Source organism: Cheilinus undulatus, linkage group 6, assembly GCF_018320785.1.
Source record: "Cheilinus undulatus linkage group 6, ASM1832078v1, whole genome shotgun sequence".
Taxonomy (NCBI): Eukaryota; Metazoa; Chordata; class Actinopteri; order Labriformes; family Labridae; genus Cheilinus; species Cheilinus undulatus.
This window is the reverse complement of record NC_054870.1, coordinates 32693256-32716634: the sequence shown is the minus strand read 5'-3', so window position 1 is coordinate 32716634 and position 23379 is coordinate 32693256. Positions and strand designations below refer to the sequence as shown.

General features: G+C 39.6%; 1 protein-coding gene across 1 annotated transcript in view; it reads left to right on the top strand.

Moving 5' to 3' along the window:
- Nucleotides 1-260: 260 nt before the first annotated feature.
- The window catches only part of insyn2ab (inhibitory synaptic factor 2Ab), a 44974-nt gene continuing 21855 nt past the window's right edge, over nt 261-23379 (top strand). The window contains exons 1-4 of the mRNA XM_041788727.1: nt 261-334; nt 512-674; nt 14320-15478; nt 21032-21103. Of these exons, the coding sequence (XP_041644661.1) occupies nt 14325-15478; nt 21032-21103 (1226 nt within the window). The 5' untranslated portion in view covers nt 261-334; nt 512-674; nt 14320-14324. The remainder of the gene's footprint in view (nt 335-511; nt 675-14319; nt 15479-21031; nt 21104-23379) is intronic.

The window sequence follows — 23379 nt, the reverse complement described above, 5'->3', positions numbered from 1 at the left end:
GTCAACGCAGCCAGCCAGCTCCGTGGAGGACAAGTTAAGGGGGTCTTCTTTCTCCAATGATGCAGCTCGGCGACTCTGGACTTTCCCCGGCAGCTTGCGTACTACCCTCACTCCTCCTCCTCCTCTTCTCTCTCCTCCTCTTCATCCTTCCTCCCTTTGCCATATCCACCCACCCATCCACCCACCAGCCCACCCTCTCCCTGCCTCTCTCTCTTCCACACATACACACATACACTCAATCACGAAACGCACAGGGATTGCAGCAACAGCAGCAGCAGCAGCAGCAGCACCGCGAGATGGAGATCTCCCCTGCATGTGTGAGTGCCTATTCCCGGTGAGTGCAGGGGGGACAAGAGCAAGCGAGTGTCAGTGATGCTTTGAATGAGGTGTAGAAGGGGGACAGTACAAAGCAGGAGAGGGGGGTTTCAGAGATGAGGTTTTAAGGCTTTCTGCTTTTTCCCCCCCATCCCGATAACCTGAATCTTTGCCGGATGTGTCACAACTCCTCCAGCTGTCACCGCACCGGCTGCCTCTCACTCTGTCCTCCTGCAGCCTGTGAGAGCTGCTCTGGCGGCTGGACGGTCCCCTGGTGCCCGCTGAATACATGGATGAACACCGGCTCTACAAGGGATCTGCGCTTTCTTGTCCTTTGCACCTCTGATCTGTTTCTCAAGGTAAGAAGTATGCGCCTTATCTTTCTGGGAGTTGCACACAGGTATTACACAAACAGTGGAGGATTCATCTGATATGCTAATTTGATAAACACCTAAAGCATACGTGAGTTTAGCTTAAATACTGCAAAAAAGTCTTGATGCATGCATGTGTATTACCCCTGCATGCATAAGATATGGATACACCGGGGGCATTTCTGCATCCAAGCACTGAAAGGTTTAATGACTAATCAAAGAGACACGTCAAAGGTTTTTCTTTGCAGATGATGTAATTTGACTTTGATTTATACACTTCATCAAAATGCGTGCCTTTGCAGCCGGTGACAGACATGCAGGGTTTATCAGGCTGATGCCGAAGATTGCTGTACTTGTGAATAGTCCAGAAGAATATTGATGAGCGATCACTAATGGAGTATTGTATACTGCACTGAGAGAAGACTGTCGGAATGATGGGAATTTATTGGAAAACACCTTGCATATTAAGTGGCGTAGACTGTATGTGACAAATTCGCATGCGGAGGCGGGGTTGATGTGCTCCTCAAGGCTGAATTTGATGAGCGATGGACTTTGGACTTATCATGACTAATGACATGTGTGATCTAGGAAGCTCTGGAGTACTGCATCACATAGAGAGCTGCACTTATATCTGCTCTCTCTCTCCCCTCTCTGTCCCTCTATTTTCAACACGTCATCTTTTCACTACCTGAATTTACAGGAAACGAACAAAGGGCACGGCTCAAAGGTGCCAAAAAATACTCTCAGCATCTTTTTGACTTACATATATCATCTCCTACATTACACACCAGTTAATCATCAGTAAAACCTAAGTACACATGTATGCCAGTAGCCCAACCCCTTATTAATCAATGAACTCATCAGGGTGATGCACTATAGATGTAATCTCCAAAGTGTTGAAGGCTGAGCCTGCCTGTCTGCTCTATTATTTCATATAAAAAAAAAAAACTATCAAGACAGCATGCAATCACACATTAAAAAAAAACCTCCTCTCTGCATATGAGCCCATCCAAACTTCCTCATCCTCATCCCAGAGATCCATTTCACAGCCAGTGCTCCCACAGAGGAGATACAGGAGGATGGGAGCTGTTTTTAAAAACCTCCAACTATTCCACATAACAGGGAGTGCAGCCCTGTGATAAATCTTTTAAGCCAATGTCATAAAGCAAACTTTCACAGGTGTAGCCGGCAGCCCCGGATGGATACAGATAGCTGTGGACGACAGCTGGTAAAAGATGGTGTATGTGTGTGAGAGTGCGTGACTGTGAAGCTCTCAAAACTGCCTCAGATTGTTTTCAAGAATGGAAGCGAAGACAGGATGAGAATCTTTGGCCAAAGGGAGTTATAGTCGTGAGGAAGGGGCTGATGCTGTTTGGAGGAAAAAGATTACTGCAATATTGACTTTAAATGCACTTTATAGAAAGAATGTGAATTGTTAAAACACAAAAGACCTTGCTGGAGAGAAAAAGGGAGTATTTTTACCCCTCTTTAAGAGCAACCCGTATAAAAAAACTCCTCCTATAAAATAGATGTAATGCAGTAACAATGCATACAGGTGGAGTATAAGGTCCAATAGAGTGCACAGCATCAACCTTTGCATATTAATCTTGTACTACAGCCGTGTTTAGGCATTTATTGCTGAAATAATGAGCTGTTGCATTGAACAACATCCCATGTTCATGATGCAGTCACTTTGTATTGATGGTGCAGAGGAGATAACTGTGTTTGAGGAGTGGGAGGATGCCATAATAACATTACTTAACCATTAATGAGAGTGGCTAGACAGTGTTATCCTATGTAAATATCCTGCAGATGCACTTCAGTAATTATGGCGTTGACGCGAGCTGACAAGGATGTAAGGCAATCCGAGCAAAGCCGTCTCTTTCCTCCCTGCTATGCGAGGGGCATAAATCATGAGTCAGCAGTGTTGTGGAGCCGCTATTGCATGAAAAAAAAAATGGATACAACCCCCTCTATTAACATTCTTTACAAACAGCCACATTTCTGCAACATTGTGTTTGTGATAAATCAATCATGATACTGTAGCTTACAGTGATTTTATTTTATTAGTGTTTTTTTCATGCTCATGCACACAGCATTTTAGCATGAAGAACTGAAGGGCAATTGGAACAGACAACGTGGTCTGCCAGGGTACATAAGGAGATTTCAGAGGATTACTTTTGCAATTTTAGAGTCAATGCATTATTCATAATCCTTTGGATAGCTGAGGCCAAATCAGGGAAGGACCTCAGGTCATTAGCAGAGATATAGCTTGCTTTGAGAAGATGAGGAGGAGGAGAAAAGGAGGCGACAAGGCAAAGGAGATTCTCGCTCAACTATCTGAACAGATCCATGTGTCGCATCAGGCTCGCTCTCAATCTCTGATTTCCAACGAGTCATTGAGGAGCTTTTCTTCATTCCTTTTTGTGTGGATCACCATTTAGCTGCTTTACATGCCTTACATGGCTGCATGAGAAACTGTACGTGCTTGGAAGAGACTTCCTGCAGATGTGATTACCTTTTCAGTGGTGTGAGATTGCTATTTCTGAGTGTGAAATAGTATGATCCCATGTGAATCCGCCTCGAACAAATTCTTTTTATCTGCACAACCGCTTCCGACAAACAACTTGCGCTAAATCAAAGTGCATACTAAGCTATGTTTCAGAACAAATACCACCCCCAATAAAGCCCCGCTGTTCCAAATTCCACAACAACTGTGTGTAAATTCATGACACAGCACACCATATTGTTTGTGTATAATGAGATTGAGCTAGTTGCCTCTTTTTCTTTTTTTCCCCCTCATCTGGCACCAAATGCAGTGCAGTGACTGAAGTGACACCAGAAGCTGTTGGCATGCAGTTTTGTCATTATTTATTTATTTATATGTTTCTGGCATTAATAGGGTGCAAGATGAAACACAGCTGCACCTAAATATATTCGGTTTCATCTACAGTTTGGGCCAAGGATGAGGTAACTTACAGTGGACGGTCTGCAAGGTGCAACACCTACAGCTGCCTGAAAAATACAACACAATGCTTTTATAACCAGCCCTCATCTACTGTTGTGATTATTTGTAAACATTCCTATATGATGCAAAAAATATACAATTATTAGAAACCACCATGCAAACACACAAACCAGTACCACTTAAGGTCATAAGATGTACTTAGATATTTTACCGATTCCTGGTGTATGAAATGAGATAATGTCTGTCATTTTAAATATTGGCAGAAATAAAAATACCCAGACTTAAAAAAAATACACCTAGTTCACAGGAATCAATGAATCAATCAAAAAATGCAAATTCAGCCACTTCTGATAATTTAAACAACATTTGTCCAAAGTTAAGTGCATAGGACTTCTATATATTTAGCCATAGTCTTAAAAAAGGTATTGGTAAATTTGATGTTTTCCTAGAATATTAAAGTTCAAATTTTGTAATGGTGACAACCCTAATGTAAATACACACCAATACATCCAAGATAACTCTCATAAAACACAGCTATACATAAAAAATGCCAATAAAAGGTATACATGTAGATGTGAATTGGAGCATTACCATGGCCAACATTGTAGATGCCCAGCAACAATCTAAAACAGCTCCATTCAATGATACAGACTTTAAATACAAAAGCAATGCAAATTTAGATAAAAAAAAAACATGTACAAAAGTCAGCAGCAATACATTAATAGAAATGCACAGCCAATAAATAGAAAAGAAACATTCTGCAAAATAAATGCAACTACAGCAAAGCTCTGGAAACACAAAATTATGCAAAAGACAGAACAACACAAAGAAAATATATGCAACTGAAAGTGTTGCAAATACACTTATACGTTAATGGAAGAGCTCCAGGCCTGATTTTGTTGAATAGCTGTAGCTGGTCTGTACCTGCTAGCAGTTGTACCACATTAATTTACAGTGGCCAATGGTTGGTGTTATACACATTAAAAAGTATAGGATTACTGTGATGGCATTACATTTGTTTGTTAAACAGTTATGCAACAGAGAATTGTAGCTGACTTCAGGAATCAAATTTTTGGCGACTAATCAAATAGTCGTCTTGCTAACTTTTCTTCTTAAACGATTTGTGTAACAGGTAGACATACAAATAAATCAAATTTCCATGCATGCTCAAGCAGAACTTATCTGGCATTACTCACGTGACATTGGTTAAAGTCTACAGGGTAGGAATATCAAAATGGGCAAAACGGCTCAAATCAAAAAGTCTGTTCTGTGGTTGCATGAAATGACATTTCAGTCAGAACCACTTTGTCAAGAAACACACATGATTTGCAGCTTTAAATATTTGTCAATTAGCAGTTATTGATTAGCACTTATGCTGTTATTTATATTTGCCGATGTGGCTGTTCTGGGGTCCCCCCCCGCCCTTCCAGGAGCCTACAAGGAACAGCACACATTCCTGCTCTTCCTATGCTAATAAGGAAATCCTAAGGCAGAGGCAGAAGCAGCAAAAACTCAGAGCAGAGCAGGAGTCAGTGACAACAGAATGACACTGATTAAGTCTGAAGCAGAATGAAGGAGGAGCTGGGGTGGAGGAGGGTTGCAAAAGCAGCTTGCAAAGAGAACAGCAGAGCGTAGCCAGGCAGAGTAGTTAAAATTTGTTAAATGCATTGATTAAGTGACACAGATCTAATGGCATGATATTGATTGGTTAAAGGCTTGAAGCCATTTGATATGTGGGTATGCCTGTGTACCTCATGTACATAGGCTATACTCCTCAAGGCAGGTGCCCTGAGTTCAAATGAGGCATTTAGCTTCTTTTATGCATGCCCCAATCTTTCTTTCCCCAGTTTCTCACTCTATCCACTGAACAAAAATCTCTCGATGAAAAAGAAAAATCTCTGAACAGTTTCAACAAATTGTTTTCCTGATGAAGGTATAGAATGGAAATGTTGCAAATAAGAATTCTTTGCTGGGATTACTTGCAATTTTTAAGTCATTTTCAAAGATTAAAAAAAGCTCTGGTTTAATACTTGTTCTTGTATCACGCAACAATTTAGCATGCATGCTCTGCAGCTACAGCTCAAATAGGAAACATCCTGTAGGGTATCACCACTATAAATGTTCTAAATATGTTATGACTACATTAAAATATGAATGACGTGTTTGATCATCCTGTTGAGACTACCTGTGACATAAGTAGATGACACGGACTCAGCATGCACAGCAGTCAGTTTTCTGTGTATACTGGTGAAGAAGTGCATACTAGTGTCGTACAGGACACATTCCTGAGGAGATTGAAACAAGACACTGGAAAGGAACCAAATGAGTAGCAGCATAACATGTTTCAGGTCATTTGCTTGACTTTGCAGACCTGAGGCTTGACTAATGCATTTCTGCACATTGCAGCTGGAAAAGTTCAATGACATTTTGAGCAGCCCTATCAAAAGGTGTGCTCTTTCTCCAGCGTTACATGTGAAGTGCTTATGTCACAGGAACCCTCCATGCACTGCGGCTGTAGATTAACAGCAAATGAGAAATTAGCATTAATCTAATCTTGCCTTCCCTTTCTTTAACAAATTTCCTGGGAGCGGTGAGACTGACAGTAAGGAAATGTCTCTTCAGTATAAATTTCCCCACTAGAACAATTACATTGATGGATTTACAATGTCTTGCGCTGATAAACGTGATTACTTTCACAGAAGCTGCGACACCATGAACAGCTCGACTTTTTTTGTGTTCTAATAAATGATTCATTGGAGTTTATTTATCGCGTGCTGTCTTGTCATATGAAAATGATTAACCAGCTCTCTCTGATGTTTCCTTTCAACCATATCAGACATCATTTCATTTCCTCGTGCTGCTTGATATATTTCATGCTCCAACTATGAAATTTGTTTCACTAGGATGAGACAGAAAAAGGCAATATTCCTCATTTCATCTTATAGGGACCTTAATTTTAAACTCCACATGGGGACCCACTCTAAACAGGCAGCATATTTACTGTGAAAAGAAATGGTAAGTGTCTATGTGATCAGAGCAGTTTGTGATTTATTATATAATCAATAAAAGCCATGCCATTGGAAATGAGTGAAAATGGGAAGGACTTTGCAATAATAGCATCAATAATAATGACACTGATTATGATAAATGAACCATAAAAAAGGTTACTACTATATGACAAATGCATATTGCAGATCACTGGTGTGAGAAAAATCGATCTAGATAATTAATTGCAGTTCCCACTCATCATTGTGCTAAATTTATAATCACAAAATAACATATATTAAAGTAAGTACATTTTCAATATGATGAGAAAGTATTGAAATGTTTCTTTTAAAAGGAATACTGCTAACTATGACATAACTCCTTTACTGAGTTATTTACAAAGAATCACATTAGATGTCAACATTTTGAGAAAAAAAATAGATTTACATGTAGGCTGCTTTTTGTGTAATGCACTGTGGTTAGTGATATCATCCTTAAAACCTTTTCTGTAGTGCGGGGTAGTAAAGACGAAGGAAATGTCATGTAGATCAAGGTGAGTGCAATCAGAAAGATGTTAAAGGGGGGCAATGTAGCCGTTTGACGTTAGGGCTGAACTATTTCCAAAAATAATCTAATTGTGAATTTTTTTCCCAATATTGCGTTGCGATTTTATATGCTATTATTATTAGGTTTGTCATCTAATGTATTTTTCAACAAATTTTAATAATAAATTATTTGATTTTATAAAATGCATGCAGTCAGGAACACTCTCATCATACTTTTAACCATTTTATTGCAAAAGGACTCTACAGTTTTACTTGGCAGAGAAGGCTCAGCTCAAAAGAAGCTCCCTGGGTCAGTCAAGCAGCATGCTTGACTTTCCAGGGATTGCATATCTAGAAACCCCCATATGGATAGATATATTTGTGACAATGTATATAAATATACAGCATGAATCTGGATATGAGGGTGCATTAAGCTTTAAGCTATAAAGGAGGTGGCTGGAGTGGAGAAGCTAAAGCTTTGCCAGCAGCAGCAGTTTGGTGCATAAGCATTAATACAAGCAGGGATTAGTGAGAAGTACATTACAGCGCTGTGTTGAGAGAAAGAGCAGTGAATGATTGTGGGAGCTATCAGCTGACTGTGGCTGGGGGGGGTGCTGACTTCTGTAAACTAACGCTAAGTTTCATCAATATTAGATAGAATGAACCAGAGCAGAACGATTAAAAAGTGATCTAACTGCTATCATTTTTACTCTTACTGCAGATCCCAATTGCTTTATTGAAGGGGATTATCATTTTTATATGATGTTATGATTAAGAAAAACGTACATAAAACAAGTAAAAAAGGATTTTTGTAAACAACTCCAAAAAAAATGGACACTTGAATGTTTGAATAATGTGCACAAAATCACTGCTTCTACAAAAAAGAATGCATTAAATGCATTATTTTGACACATTTGAAGTTAAAAAAAATTTGCAAATTCTGCCATTTGTAAACTGCAGCAGGCCATATTGCAATTTAATCTAATTTGCGATTAATTTCCCAGCCCTATTTGACGTCATTACTCAGCATGCATGATGCATCAATGGCAGCATACATGTAAATATTCTTTATGCTCCAATACATAGAAGTATAGTGCATTTACAAATATCCCTTCTTTACCACTCACTGGTGATGCAATTATAGTACAGTAAGAGTTGTGTTGTATTTCATAGTATCAGTTTGTGTCTATAATAAATAACTGAAAGTGAAATAAAATAAAGTGTTAAGGGATGTCGTTAGGCTCAGTTGGTAGAGCAGGTGTCCCATGTGCAAAGGTAAGAGTTCTCATCTCACTGGTTGCAGCTCACCATTAGAAGCTCTCCTGTACTCTCCTGATCATAATATTCCATCAGAAACAGAAAGAGTCAACACAATCTAAATCCAGTCAAATATTTAGTCCAACTCATTCATGGACTGTTCTTTATAACTTCAAATTTGCAGTTGTTGTTCTCAATAGTCCACTATATTTGCAATTATATTGTCCAGACAGTTCTTAGCAGTGTTGTATAGAAAAATGTCTGTCAACCCTTTTTGGAGTCTCCAGTTTGAATGTCTGGACTTTTCCTCATAAAAAAGGTGTAAAATGCTCATTTTCTGTTCTATTGTTATCATATTTGAACCTTAACTAAGGCTTCATGCTTTAGTCCAGTTGAGTTTTCCAAGTTAAAAAAAAAACCCAGCTGCAGTTGTCTACAGGCCTCGGTTTCACATCACATATTCAAATGAGAACAAAAATATTTCCGTTTTTTTTTTTGTTGCATTACTCGATACCAGTAGCAGCTTCAGTGAGTCTGACAGATTGGAAAGAAACTGTTGCCTTTGATGAGCTTGGACTTCAAATGTTTCAAACACAGCACTCATTTAATTTGGGTATTCCTGGAGAGGAGTTTTTGACTTATTTCACCTGGAATTCTAAGTGGTATGCAGGTCTCTCAAAGTCATTCATGATCCTTTGTGTTGTTAAAAAAAAGTTTCAAATATATTCTCTAGCTTTTTAAGACATATAAACATACCTACAGTTAAACCCAGTTGTGGAAATATTCAAGTCATACAAAGCCTTTTATTAAATATATCTGATATATTTTTTTATTGCTAAATGTCTTTCTGTCTCTTTATGTTTAGTTATTAAGTTATGTTATATCAGGGCCAATGCACAAAATAACATTGGTCTCAAGAAGAAAAAGAGATGCTTTGTACCAGATTTAGCTCACAAGCTAATTTCCATCTGTCGTCCCTGGACAGATAAATAGCAACACCAGTAAAACACAGATCAAACCAGGCATCCAAACACATGTGAACAGAAATATAGAGAGCCACAATAACACATTCATAAATAAAAATAGAGCAAAATACAGATATTAGTAAACCTTTTTTTATGGTTGTAAAACTGGGGTCAAGATGTACAAATGCTGACAAGACTGATCCTTCAAAATTCACCCTTTGACTGCTCTGTCGACAAGTTTGTGAAGTTTGTTAGACTGGATGGGAGATTATTCCATGCTCTAATGGCATTAAAATAAAAGGTAGGCCTGCTTAGGGATGCTACACTCTCTGCTTAATGCAGACCTTGAAACTCTGCTTATGTGCATCTACCTACCTATCCATCCATCTGTCCATCCGTCCTTCCCTCTGTCCATCGTCTGCTTGCCTCTGTTGTCATGTGTTCTCATTGGTGGATTAATTTCATATCTCCTATAACAAGATAACAAACAGAATAATCAGGATCTGCTCTGTAACTAAACAGACTTAAATAAAGGATTTGAGCCTGTCTTGTATTTCTAGTCGTGCTTCTTACACTGCAGGTCACACTTACCCATTCCCAACCCTTCAACCCACATTCACATACTGATAGCAAGGCTGCTGTATAGAAAAGCCATCAATATAAGCTAATCCCATTCATACCCATCCCTACACATTCCCAAGCCACTGACGCAGCAATTTGGGGATTAAGTGTCTTGCCCAAGGACACATCGACATGTGACTGCTATAGTTTGGGACTCCTGACCTTTGAGAGGTGACAGACTGCCTACGGAGCCTTAGCTGTTTGTAAAGTGGCTTGGAAAACTCCTACTGTGATATTGTACTTTATAAATGAAACTGATTGATTAATTGGGTTAAAATCTTTCAAGTTTAAGGTTAATTAGTCTTAGGTGGAATAAAGTTATTTCATGATCACAGCACGTTTAAAGTGTTTTTACATTTGGTGTCTTGGCTCTGACCTCGTCAGTCTGCTCAGCTCAGCAGAGATCCAAAGTGATGATAATACATTTCCCCTAAAGGGACTCAGAGCCTACAGGTGCAAACAGGTAGAGGAGCCCAAATCCAGCCTATTTGCAGACTCTCATATGTGTGGGATTCTTCTGTTTAGGGCCGAAGGGAATATATTAAACACGTCTGACTCCCACCAACCGTGCCAAAGAACGCCTCAAACCATGGTGGATAAAAATATTGTCAAGCAATCTGAGTGCAGAAACTTAGAAAAATATACCTTCTGAAATGTTGTGTATCATTGATAAGGACTATAAGTGGGTGTTCATACAGTAAGCTTAAGGTTGGAAATAAGTGTGACCGAGTATATCAGTGTGGACCGGAGAACAGGAGCTCAGCAGTTCAGATGTAATTATGATATGAAGAACAGTAAAGCAAGCCGTCGCATAAACCCATTTGCTTGAGTTTGAGTGTTTCCCTAATGTACAGCAGAATATGATCAGTATGGACAAAATGCAAATGTGACTCTCATGTGTGTGTGCCTAGAGACTTTACCATGAAGCTTAATTAATGGGCTGTGTGCAAGACAGCAGTTGAGGTGAAATTAATTAAGCAAAGGCACATGAATTAACCTGATTCTACTGCCATCTGACAGGAAACCCCAAAAATGACGTCAACCAAAGGGGAGAAAACAAATCAAATGGGCCCCAAACACCTCTAATAATAACATAAGAGACTGGCTGTTTCACAGCTAAATAAATCAATAGCACAAAACTGTCATAATGCATTAGTGAAACCACAGTGCAGCATAGTTCAACAATAAAAATGTGCTTCTAGCTCTAAGGTGTCTACATGACAGCTGATAAAAGCAATGCTCAGTGCAAACATGATAATTATTATAAAAATGTACTCTAAGGGACGGATCAAACTTCAAGAGGATAATCTTGATGATGATCACCACTGTACATAAGTGGTTGTTCAGTGTTGGCAGAGTAAGCAAAGAGCTGAGCAGCAGAGGCACCAGCAGTGCAAAAAAAAAAAGTGGGCGAGGCAAAGAGTGGTGACCGTACGTTGGAGGAGCTATTTCAGTCGCAACTGGCTCTGAAAGTAAGGAAACAACTGAGGAAGAAGAAGTTAGAGAGACAAGTTACAAAAAAGTAAGGCTCTCAGCCCTTCATGCTGCAATATAGAAAATGGATAACTGCTTTGTAATTGTCTTTAATAAAATGTTGAAGGACAAAGATTTGAACACTCAGTATATGTACGTGTAACTTAAATTTTAGTAGTATATTTGTTTTTTAATCCCTTTCTCTTCATTATAAACCCATACAAGGACATGTATAATATCTTGCTTATTTTGAAGGGGGGTTCCAAGGAAATTACATTGGGAACCACTGATTTACAGCATGACGTTAGCCTTTGAATATTTGAGAAGGTAAACAAAGTTGGAGCAATGAAGAGCAATGAAGAGCAATGAAGAGCAAAGCAGAGAAAGGGTTATTGAAAAATATAAAGTCAAGGGATGGATACAAAAAAATTTCGAAGGCACAGAACATCGCCCAGTTCAGTTAAATCTATCTTTAAGAAAGGGTAGGAATATTAACCTTGCAAAGCAGATGAATTTGCCCGTTTCTGTGTTTCTCACTGGCAAATCCATCTTGCAAAGCTCCCGTCTGAACTGTTTGGGCCCGGTTAAAAAGTGGCAGGACCAATCAGGGTCATGACGTATGCAAGCAGCAAGACGAGGCCGGTGCAATTATGGAGGAAGACGTTAGCGTGGATGCTGCTAGAGCGTAAGTTTGATCAGATCTTGATGACATTTCTTCATTAAAAGTAGAACAAAGAAAGTATTGAGTTGTTTTCTTTTCAAAAATGACAATATTTGTGTACTGACATGTCTACAGTCACCATGGTTTGCGTTATGTAGTTCTTTAAGGAGTTTAGCCTAGTCGGTAGGGGCACAGGCGCAGCTCAATAGCGGCTACGTCAGGTGTTTGTTGCTCTGATTGGCCCGTAAAGATGTGACAGACAGAACGTTCACCTAATCCCCGTCTGAGTTTTTTTTCAGTCTCTGCCCTTTCCCAAATGCTTTGTATTGAAGTTTTCCCAGATGGATGTGTGTAACACATCCATCTGGCATGTCAGGTTATAGGAATATGGCACATTTATAAATCTGCCTAGATCAGTCAGTCCTCACAAACTGTAACTGTGCAAGAATGAGACTAATGAGAGAGGCCACCAAGACACCTATGACTGCTACAGTAACTGCTGCCTGAGTTCTTTGCCAGTCAAAGCTTTATGGAGAGTGGCCAAGAGAAAGTCACTGCTGAAGAAAACTCATTAAATCTCAATTAGAGTTCACCAAAAGGCACGTGGGAGACTCCATGGTCAAGTGAAACAAAGTTCTTTGGTCTAATGAGAACTAAATGGTGCTTTTTGGACATAAGGCAAGACGCTATGTTTGGCAGACACCAAACACTGCGCATCACCAAAAACACAACATCCCCACCCCCATGGAAACACTGTGGTGGCAGCATCATGCTGTGGGGATGCTTCTTGGCAGCTGGCCCTGGAAGACTTGTAGAGGGTAAAATGAATGTGGCAAAATGTAAGAAAATCTTAAAAGATGATCTTATTCAGTCTGCAAGAGGAATATGGCTTTGGAGAGGATTTATTTTCTAGCAAGACAAATACCCGAAGCATACAGCAAAAGCTGCACAGAAATGGTTTATAGACAACAAGGTGAATGTTCTGGAGTCAACGCCCAGACCTCAATTCAAAAGAGAATTTGTGGCTGGACTTGAAAAGGGCTATTCATGCCTGATCCCTATGCAACCTGGCAGAACTTGGACAGTTTTGCAAAGGAGAATGGAGTAGAATTGTAGTGTCCAAATGTGCAAGCCTAGTGAGACGGAGCCACACAGACTCAGTGCTGTGATTGCAGCCAAAGGTGCATCTACTGAATACTGACTTGAAGGGAGTGAATGTTTATGCTGTCCATTATTTTAAGTTCCAGTTTTTTTATTTATTTGACATTACTTTGTAGAAATCTGTTTTCACTTTGACATTAAAGAGGGTTTTTTGTCAAAAAAAGCCAAATCATATTGACCATGATTGATTTATAAATCAATAAAAAAGTAAAACATCCAAGGGGGTGAATACCTTTTATAGGTACTGTGCATGAGAATGAAAAAGTTGACCACACAGCAAAATATGCACAGCAAATCTGTCAAGAGAAGGGGTGATGCAGATCTGAGGAACAAACCTTTCAAAATAATCTCAAGTTCTGTAGTGGCATTACAGTGTACTCAGTGGGTACCCAGATGCAGAGGTGAAAAAGTATGTTACAACAGTGCATTCCATTTTTTTTTTTTTTAATGTTAAACAATATTTTAAAGACCTTTTGCAAGTTGTTACACATTTTGATCATATTACCTGGATGTTACATAGCTTACCTTTAAGTGTGTCAACTCACAGCCTATTATCTATAATTCTATGGCCTTTATAACAGTAAAAGAGGCAATAACCTCTACACCTCTTTCCTGTGATCACAATCTGACAATGACGGCAGTTGTTCAACAAATACAATACATCTTAGGCTCCTAAACTTGGGTTTTATTATGATGCTGTTCATGCCCCTTTTTTGCATCAAGATAGCTTTTACCAGAAAAAGTAACTAATTCATATTATGGTTATGCTGAATTGCAAAATTGTGTTGCATCACAAGTTAAAACCAAAACACAATGTGAGCACTCCAGCAGATTAGTTTGGAATTTGTTACCCCAACACTGGTTACCAGAACATTTTAGGACAATCCAATGGGGAATAAGATCCAAACCATCTGCTGTGGTAGATTATTACAGTGATTACTGATCACATTCTTTCCCCCTAGATAACAGAGTAATTCTGTCTTTTTATCTTTCGCAGGAAATATGGTGAGCAAAGAGGACACCACATGCGTTGTTCTCTCAAATTCCGATGATTCAGAATCAGACACAGGCCGCTCACACAGTCTTGATGCACGGACTGGCAAGCAGCAGGTGAAGAAGAGAAACAAGGCCTTACAGGTGCGTTTCAAGGATATCTGTGAAGCTCAGAATGAGTTTCGGGGAAGACGCTCTAGATCCATTTCCTGTAAAGTGACACACAGAAAATACATGACCATGCCTGCGAGACGCTCCATTCCAAACGTCACCAAGAGTACTGGTGTCCAAACGTCGCCGGACCTCACTAAAAGATACAAGACTTTTCCTTTTGAGAGGAAAAAGGGACATACTTTCAAACATACTGCTTTGGTGGAAGATTACAAAGGACAAAATAATGGTTTTTTGAGTGATATAAAGGCAGGAGGAGAGGACGGACAGCCTGTTGGGGAGTCCTCTAAGTACAAGGGAAAGATTGTGGGGCAGACAAAAGCACTGCTTCACCACACTGATGACAGCAGTGATACGGAGGATTTGCTTTCCAGTGCCAACTGCGTGGATGGACCCTCTTGTCCAGACTCCTCGCATTTCTCGGAGGAGTGCCATCCATGCAGCCCTCCTTCCAAAAGAGAACCGGAGTACCAGGTTTGTGGGACACGGACCAAACATAAAGGATTACCCAAAGAAGACATGGAAGCTGGCACCTCCTCAAAGCGTCAGCTGGCTAACTCAGAGTTATCACAGGACAAGTTGAAGGGAACAGGCCCCGTGGCATGGAACTCTTTGACGCAGGTGGATTCGCTGGGAAGCCCGTCTGTGAGCTGTAAACGGAAAAAAGGTACGCAGCTAAATGAACAGCAGTCACAGACACTTCCCCATAGTGCCAAATGTTCTGCACAGTCACAAGGGCAATGTCGGACAAGGCATGTGTCAGCCTCCTCTAAACTCCAGCAAACAGTTGGGGGGGACGAGGGCTTTCCTCCAAGAGACACGGTAGCTCCGGGCATGGGGAGCAGCCAGCAGATAATGCCCTTATCTGGAGACAAGGATATCAAAGCACAGCTGCAGGCTATGGAGAGCCTCATAAACTCAAGCCAGGAGACCATCAAGGTCCTACTTGGAGTTATTCAGGAGCTGGAGAAAGGTGAAGCACACAGAGAGGGGTGAGTACAGAGAGCCTGACAGTAAGACCCTGACTCATACAGCCATATGCACATTATATAATACACATGTATTTCACAATGTACCCAATGCAATATCTTTTTCCTTCAATTTGTTTTTCTATTTTTGTGTCTTTGCCATAATTTCTATTGGCTATTATAACACTGTACCCTCCAACATTAATACAAGACATGGGAACACAGCAGTATCAGAAACAACTGAGTTCAATGCCAAGAAATAACTGATTGTAAAGCAGCCAGCAGTTTAGCCGAATTAATCTAACTGCTCTATTTGAAATCATAACCAAAAGAGAAAAAAATGTTGGTAATACTCCTAGATCTTACAAAAAAGGTCCAAACCAACAGGAAACAAATGATGCCAAATTTGAGCCACAAAGTTAGTCTCTGAAGTTGCACTCTTTCCCTTTGGGTTGTCTAAAGATAAGTCTGGCTTCAATGTAGAGGAGTCTAAAGGGTATAATATTCAACATTTTAAACATAGCTATAGAAGAAATCAAAAATATTCAAACAAAATATATCATTAAGTCGGGATTTTTTGAAAAAAGTTAAACTCCTTATGACTTTGTTGTTCTCAGCTCTGTGTTCACACTGGTGGGATAGCTCTCCCTTCACCTTATTCATGTTTTGCTCAAACATGTTTCATATATGTGAGCCATAAGTGGTAACAGAGATATCCCCACTCACTTAAGGACACTGTTTGTTGCCCCAAAGTTGTGGTAAAATGGCTCAGTTTTGTCCCAAGGGTACAATTCACAGAGAACTATCAGCAGTGGCATACCTGGGTGGCCCACCCCAGTAAACTGACTGACCAGTTTTTCAGTTTTTCTTTTTTTTTTGTTTTTTGTTTTTTTAAACTGGTATAAAATCATTTGCAGGCAAGAGAGAGACATCTACTAGTGCAGTGATACTCAGCTGGTGGGTTGGGACCCAAAGTGGGTTGCAGAGACCTTTTCAGTGGGTCATGAGGATGTTCCTGTAAAAAGAAAATTCTGCCAAAAAGTCAACAGAAAGTCTTGTACACAAACTTTTTTTTTTACTCTTTCTGTTTTATCACATGCTTGGTACTGTCTGAATCCAAATTTCATTAGTTGAATTTGACTGGCTGAAAAATATCAGAAATTTGAGTCACAATTCCACATTAAGAAGTAGATGGTGAGATGGCTATCCCTACCGCCTAAGCACAGTGTCATTCTATGGGAAACCCTGTAGAGATATCCCAAACTGAAGTGTTGAAGTATTTTAGTTTAACAGTCTAAAGAATTAAAACCAAATTAAATTTGGGGTGCACAATTGAATAAAAATCACTCCTCCAAATGGCTTCACTCAGTCTGAATAATGAAGGAGGGACGTGGGACAAGGCGAAGTGGCACTGAGGAACAGCAGAGAAAGACTTTGAGACTGGTGCTAAAGTGTGACTACCTGGAAATCTACTCTGAAATTACCTTTACAACCTGCTGCCTGATACAGTTACTTTTCAGATATATCACTGGATTACCAGATTTGGATCCAACCTGGCAGAAGGGCAATGAAGTTGCAGCATTACAGATTCATTACAGAGCTGTCAGTACAACATATAGTTAAAACACTAGCCTCATAACTTTAAGCAGCAATCATTTTCACCATCTTAGTTTGCCATATCAATGAATTAAAATGTACTCATCAAAAACTAAGTCAAGCTGCGGCTGATAGGAAAGTGTTCATTCTACAGACATTTGGACATAAACCAAAGTCCAAGTTTCCTCAGATTATGCTGCCCATCTTTGCTGGTCATTTTTCATCTTTAGTCAAGGAGTCTTTTCAATCTAATTACCATCATTTTCTCTAAAGGATTATGATTATGACCAAATGAGGGAGAAAATATGTTAAAAAGTGGCACTGTATGGCCTAGTTTGCATTGCTTTATAAAGCAGCATGCAAAGCGGCTACTTGCAGTACAAAGTAGATGGGGATGAATTTTTAATGTTGTGTGCAATGAGTGACAGTGGCAGCTATAATTGCAGTCATGACAGCACATGTTTTAGCACTCAAGTACTGATTTATAGGAGCCAGCCCATTTTCAGGTGAAAGATAATCATTAGAGTGTGTTTTCACACTGATTTTTACTCCTCGAGCAAACCAATCATGGAGATTTTTAATGTTTCACTTATTATGGGAAAAAAATTTGAGGTCATCTATCTAATTTCACTGCAATAAATACATTTCTATATGAAATATTCAAACTTAACTCATCTTTAACATGGTGCAAAGAAGGAGAAGGTCACTAATCAATCCTCCTAGCACTGCTACAAAGGAAATTAGTAGCTTATCACAGCATATACTCTATGTTTTTTAAAGCAAGAGCAAAACTGCTTTAATGCAGAGCTAACTTTCTTCAAGTAAATTCCAGTGTAATATGTTTCTTAGGATATTCTTCTGGGAAGTAGAATGCATTAGCTGGCTTTAAATAGTCATCAAGCCATGTTTACACTCAGACTCTTAAAAAAGTGCAATTGTAGGGCTCAATGCAATCCATCTCTAAAATCCACTGCAGCACTAAGCAAATTATGCCTAAGTCTTATCCACATCCAGTGGAGAACAAGGCACCCTCGTGTGGCTCGGTGAAACTTTGTTTTAAAGGGCCAATTAGTGCAGCCTCATAACATTTTGCCTTTCATCTCCACAAAACTAAGCCTGCTATAGTGCCCTTTCTCTGTTGTGTTCCATCTGCATTATTAGAGGTGCAGTTAAAGGATGCAGATTCTGCCTTCTACAGTATGAACACAAATGTTCTCTCCTTGAATGCATGGGTGGACATACAGATAGCTTTCTTTACACTGCCACATAGATACAAATTTGAAGTCCCTCTCTTCTTATCATGAATAACTGAATGTTATTCAGGTTTTTTTTTCAAAGCTATTGATTTTGGCATGCTGCATTAACAAAGGAAAAGTAAAGTTTTAGTCTGGAAAGGGTATAGATGTGTTTTTTAGAAAGACATTTAAGAGGGCATTTTATTCACTAAAATTAACTCCAAAATTAACACTGGACACAACAAAAAATGTTCATATCTCTAGTTTTGCTTCCACAATGTTTCCCTTTTCTGCATTGTCCTCCAAAAGTCCAGGGGTTACTCAAAAGGATGTCTGTGCATGTGATCAATTTCACATCTTAATTTCAATCAAACCAAACTTAATGCTTGGTATTTTTCCAAAAATGCTGAAAGAAGAAACTAAAAATAAAGCACTAGGTTGTGTTCTGTTTCTCTTCTCTTCAGGTTGCAAAAAAGCACAACCTGAAAACCCCTTAAAAGAACTTTAATATCTACCCACAGGACCACAGCATATGAGGGTTAGTTAAGTCAAACTGACTTATAGAGTGTCTATGTTCACATAAGCTGGTGATACGCCCGTTAAACTTGGCGCGGCCTTCATTCAACTTTACCTCCATTTCTACAATAAAATATAGCCAGACTGCCCCATGTTGCAAGATGTCATCCATCCATCCACAGAGCTGGTTGACATCAGTGGAGTGGACAATAATGACAGTAGTGATTAGCACTATTGGCCTGCATTTTCAGAATATAAATATTTATTTAAAGATTTTTGGGTGGGGGACTTTTTGCCTTTATTTAGGACAGGACAGTTGAAGAGGGACAGGGAATATGGGCAGAGAGAAAGGGGGAGGCGGGAATGCACCAAACAGTGCCAAGACAAGGAATTGATCCAGTGACCAGTGCTGTTCTACCCACTGCACCAAACTGGTGCCCATATCAATAATTGGTTTAATTGATTATTAATTCTGGTGCTAACTTGCAAGGGTGACAATGTTTAATTGTTTAGTCAGCTTATCCCACACATCCCTAGCTTTAGAAAATACGGGGAATTCTTTGCATTCTCACAAAATATCAGACTTTTGCTTGACCTTAAATGTTGGCCTCATATTTTTCTATAATGAGATGCATTGACCCTACACTGTAGTGATTCTATAAGGAGGAATGCTTTAGGTTTAGGCACAGCACAATAAAAACAATCTGTGCAGATTGTGCAGATGACTATACCATAGAAGGATCTGACTTGTTTTTGCACACAAGTCAATAAATAATAAACAATAAGTAAAGTGTTCAGGCCGGCAGGTAATGGTCACGTTGGCGGTGGGGTGGGGGGGGTGGACAGGGAAAGAGCACTGAAGAGGGCAGGACATATCCCAGGACAGCTGACGTTTGCAAACAACACAGCACTGAATCTCTGCCAACACACATTTGGCCTAGAGAACGTCTTTCTGAGATTTTACTCCCCTCTAAGGTGCCTTCAGAATATTTCCCTGTGATGTTCTTTCTTCAAAGCATTACCTCTATGTTAGGTCATGAACATTTTACCCTGAATAAGAAAAAGGAGTATTTTCTATGCAGAGAATACGCAGTGATTATAAATTTAGGTTAATACGCCTTGATTATTAGAGCAGAGCTTTTTAAAAGTTGTACATGAAAAGCCAGGGAGCAGCAGCACCGCTCTAGTGCAGACCTTGTCTGTGCAGTGAGTTACTGTCCTTGCTCACAGCTGTTCAAAGAGACTTCATTTGAGAACAGGGCAGGATGGATGAACTCGCTGACCTTGAGCTCCCATCAGCGTTTTCGATCCGCACGCAGGCTGTTCTTTCTTCTCTCAATGAGGTCACCTCTCATGTCACGGGGAACACTTGAGGTCCAACCCCACCGCATGTCATCCTACAGGGGTGACGGGGTACCGTGACAGCGAGCAATTACATGTGCGCGGCCAGCACAGCCCCTCCCATCGTCCTCTTACTACTGCAGTCTGCTGCTGCATGCAGGGACATATAGCCTATATAAAAAAATGCATACCTGCATGTTTATGTAAGCTGATGCAGGAAACATGCATGAGAAGAGGCGTGAGAGTGTAAAAACCAACAAAAGCAAGTGTTTAATTAATGTGTCCTCTCTGACATATGCACATAAGCCTCTGCTTTGCCCCAAGAGAGGGTTTAAGTTGGTCTTTTGCCGAGGTCGTTAAACATAACAAATTACAACTCTTTTAAAGACAGCACACCCTTGGGGCTGTGTACCTATGCTATAAACGGAGCAGCAGCAATTTGTCATGTGGATTTGCTTTTTTGAATCCGTGATGCTCATTGTGTCTGTTGCAAATTGAGTTGTATGAGAAATAAAAGAAATGTACAGAGCAGGACAGAATGTAAAGCATTGATTTTTCATTACAGATGACTCATGTAGCATTTAGCTGCTACTTACTTCCCATTCCTACAGAAGAGAGGCACATAACATATTTTAAAACTAAGTCATGGCAAAGCAAAGTAATCCCATTATGTGAAGTCAGCAAGTCTGCACACTTTATTAACTGAATGTGAGAGAACTGCAGGATCAGAGCTTCCTGCTGCATTCTCAACTGTGGGGAATAAACAACACAGGGAGAAAAAAAGGAGCTGAACAAATGTGGCTGATAGCCGATGCCCACAGGTGCTGGAATATGAAGCTGAAGCGTGCCACTGGAGATCACATCTATCTTTTCATCTTTCTGTTCACAGGCTCTCCTACCGAACAGGGCAAGACACAGCAAATTGTGACACTTGTCGAAACAGCGCATGCATCATTTACAGGTGGGCCCCTTTTTCACTGCCAGACTGTCATTAATGCTGCATTTAATTCTGTTTTTTTTCTGTGATGATTCGCTGAAAAAGATGCTTAGAGGAAGTGTTGATGCACATAAAGAGGATGTAGAAGAATATCACGTACAATACTTGTACTTTAACAGAAATGTGATAAAATGAGAACGAAAAGCAGTGTGTGGTACAGTTAATGGATACCAAAAGAGAATAACAACAAAGTAGCATCAGGGATGTGGATAGAATATCTCAAAAATGCATATGCATAGCTTCTAGCCATACTATGCACAGTATAAGGGATTTTGCCCTATAGCATGTTTTTCTACAATAGATGAAGTAATAAATAATACCTCCAGTATCATCCAAGGCTTTCTAGGGGATGTATGGGTTCTCTCTCATGAATAAGTAATCACACACAGTAGGGGGAAGTGAATTAGATATGATAGGAAATACAGCTGACCGAGTCACAGAGTGTATGAGGACCTTGTATTTTATCAGGTCCTATTGCATGTGTTATTTTATTCATAAAGACAGCCAGCATTAATTAACATTTCTGTAGATGTGCAGGTGTGAGCTTGCTTGGAAATTTTCAATCACCTAGAGTTGCATAAAAAACAATAAAGCATGATGAATTTTGAAGAAAAAACTACTCTTACTCCACATTTCCAAAAAGGTATGTTGTTATGTTGTGTGAGTGCTCTCATGCTCAGAGCAGAAAAATGGCTCAGAAGCAGGTGGGAAATCCACTCAAGCTGTAAACTTGCATCATTTGTCACTTTGAACCTCTGCTGCTGAGCCCCCTTGTTACCTTGTTCTCCAAAAGAGGGATCAGACAGCTGTTTGAAAAATTCTCTCCAACCCATGGTATCCATCTTTTATGGACGGAAGTTTTTATATTTCAACTCCCTGTAAAGAAATAAATAATGAATAAACTAAAAAATAAAAATAAATTAGTACTTTTTTTTTTTAATGACATGGTTATTATGAATCACAGGGCTTAATAAAAATGATTAAAAACATCTCTAATAAAAAAAGGTTCAGAATCATGAATCATGAGTGCTGCACAGTTAATCCAAACACAATTGCAATCAGGCTGTGTATTCACGTAATCAAATTAAAGGCTGCAATGATTTTTGTACTTAAAGGTCACATACTATGCAAAATACACCTTTTTTAGCAAAATATGTACCCCTGGCCTGTCCACAATCCCCCCAAGAACCCCCTCCCCCACCTCCCCAAACTCTCCACCTTGCCACCTTTCAGAAAATGTGTGCTGAAACAAGCTGGTCTCAGATTTTCTCCTCATGATGTCATGTTGGGAGTTAGCACCGCCCCCAGGTTTGGTTGGCCCTCCCCACTTGGAGGAAAGTTCTGAACTCCTCTCCTGAGGATCAGAAGAACCACATCCATTAAGCCACATCCATGTCCTGAGAGGGGCGGAGTCAGGGGCGGACTCAGACAGCTCATTAACATTTAAAGCCACAGACACAGAAGCAGCTTGTTCTGAGCAGGGTTGAAACAGAGGGGTATTTAGACATGCAAAAATCAAATACTTGAGTGTTTTTTCAGCAACAAACTTCACAGGCATGTTTTAAGGGCTTCTGAGACCAATATAAACTTGTCTTAAAAGGGTAAAATATATGACCTTTAAGAAGTAGTTATTTAAGTTTGCAATAGTGCATCTACAGCACTTTCATTATAACAAAAACTTTTATTTTTGGAAAATATTAAGTTATTTTTAAAACAGTACTGTAACAACTTTAGGTTCAGCCATTTTTAATGCTTCATAATATTTTTTTAGTTGAGAAATACACATCTCAAAACTATTATTATTGTCTGCATTTTCCTTAAAAACCCGGAGAGTAGACTCATGATACCAACTATGAATTAAATGGTAATCCCAATCTTAATGTTGTCTAGTAAAATCACAATTGCACATTATTACTTAATCATGCAGCACTCAAAAATGCTACAACAGAGGCCTCATGTGTCTGCTCCATATGATCTGTCAGCTCTGTGTTTGAGCCACCAGAGACATCATCATATTCATGTCAGGACAGACGGATACACTGTATGGAAAAAAATATTGAAACACCTGACTATCACACCAACAGAGACTGTAATGACTTGTATGCAAATACATGTACTTTAATATGAAGTTTCCCCCCTGTTGCAGCTTTAACAGCCTTGACTCTTTGTGGAAGGCTTTCCTCAAGATTCCAGGATGAAGTTCCACAAACAGTCTTAGTGCAAAGCATCCATCACATTAC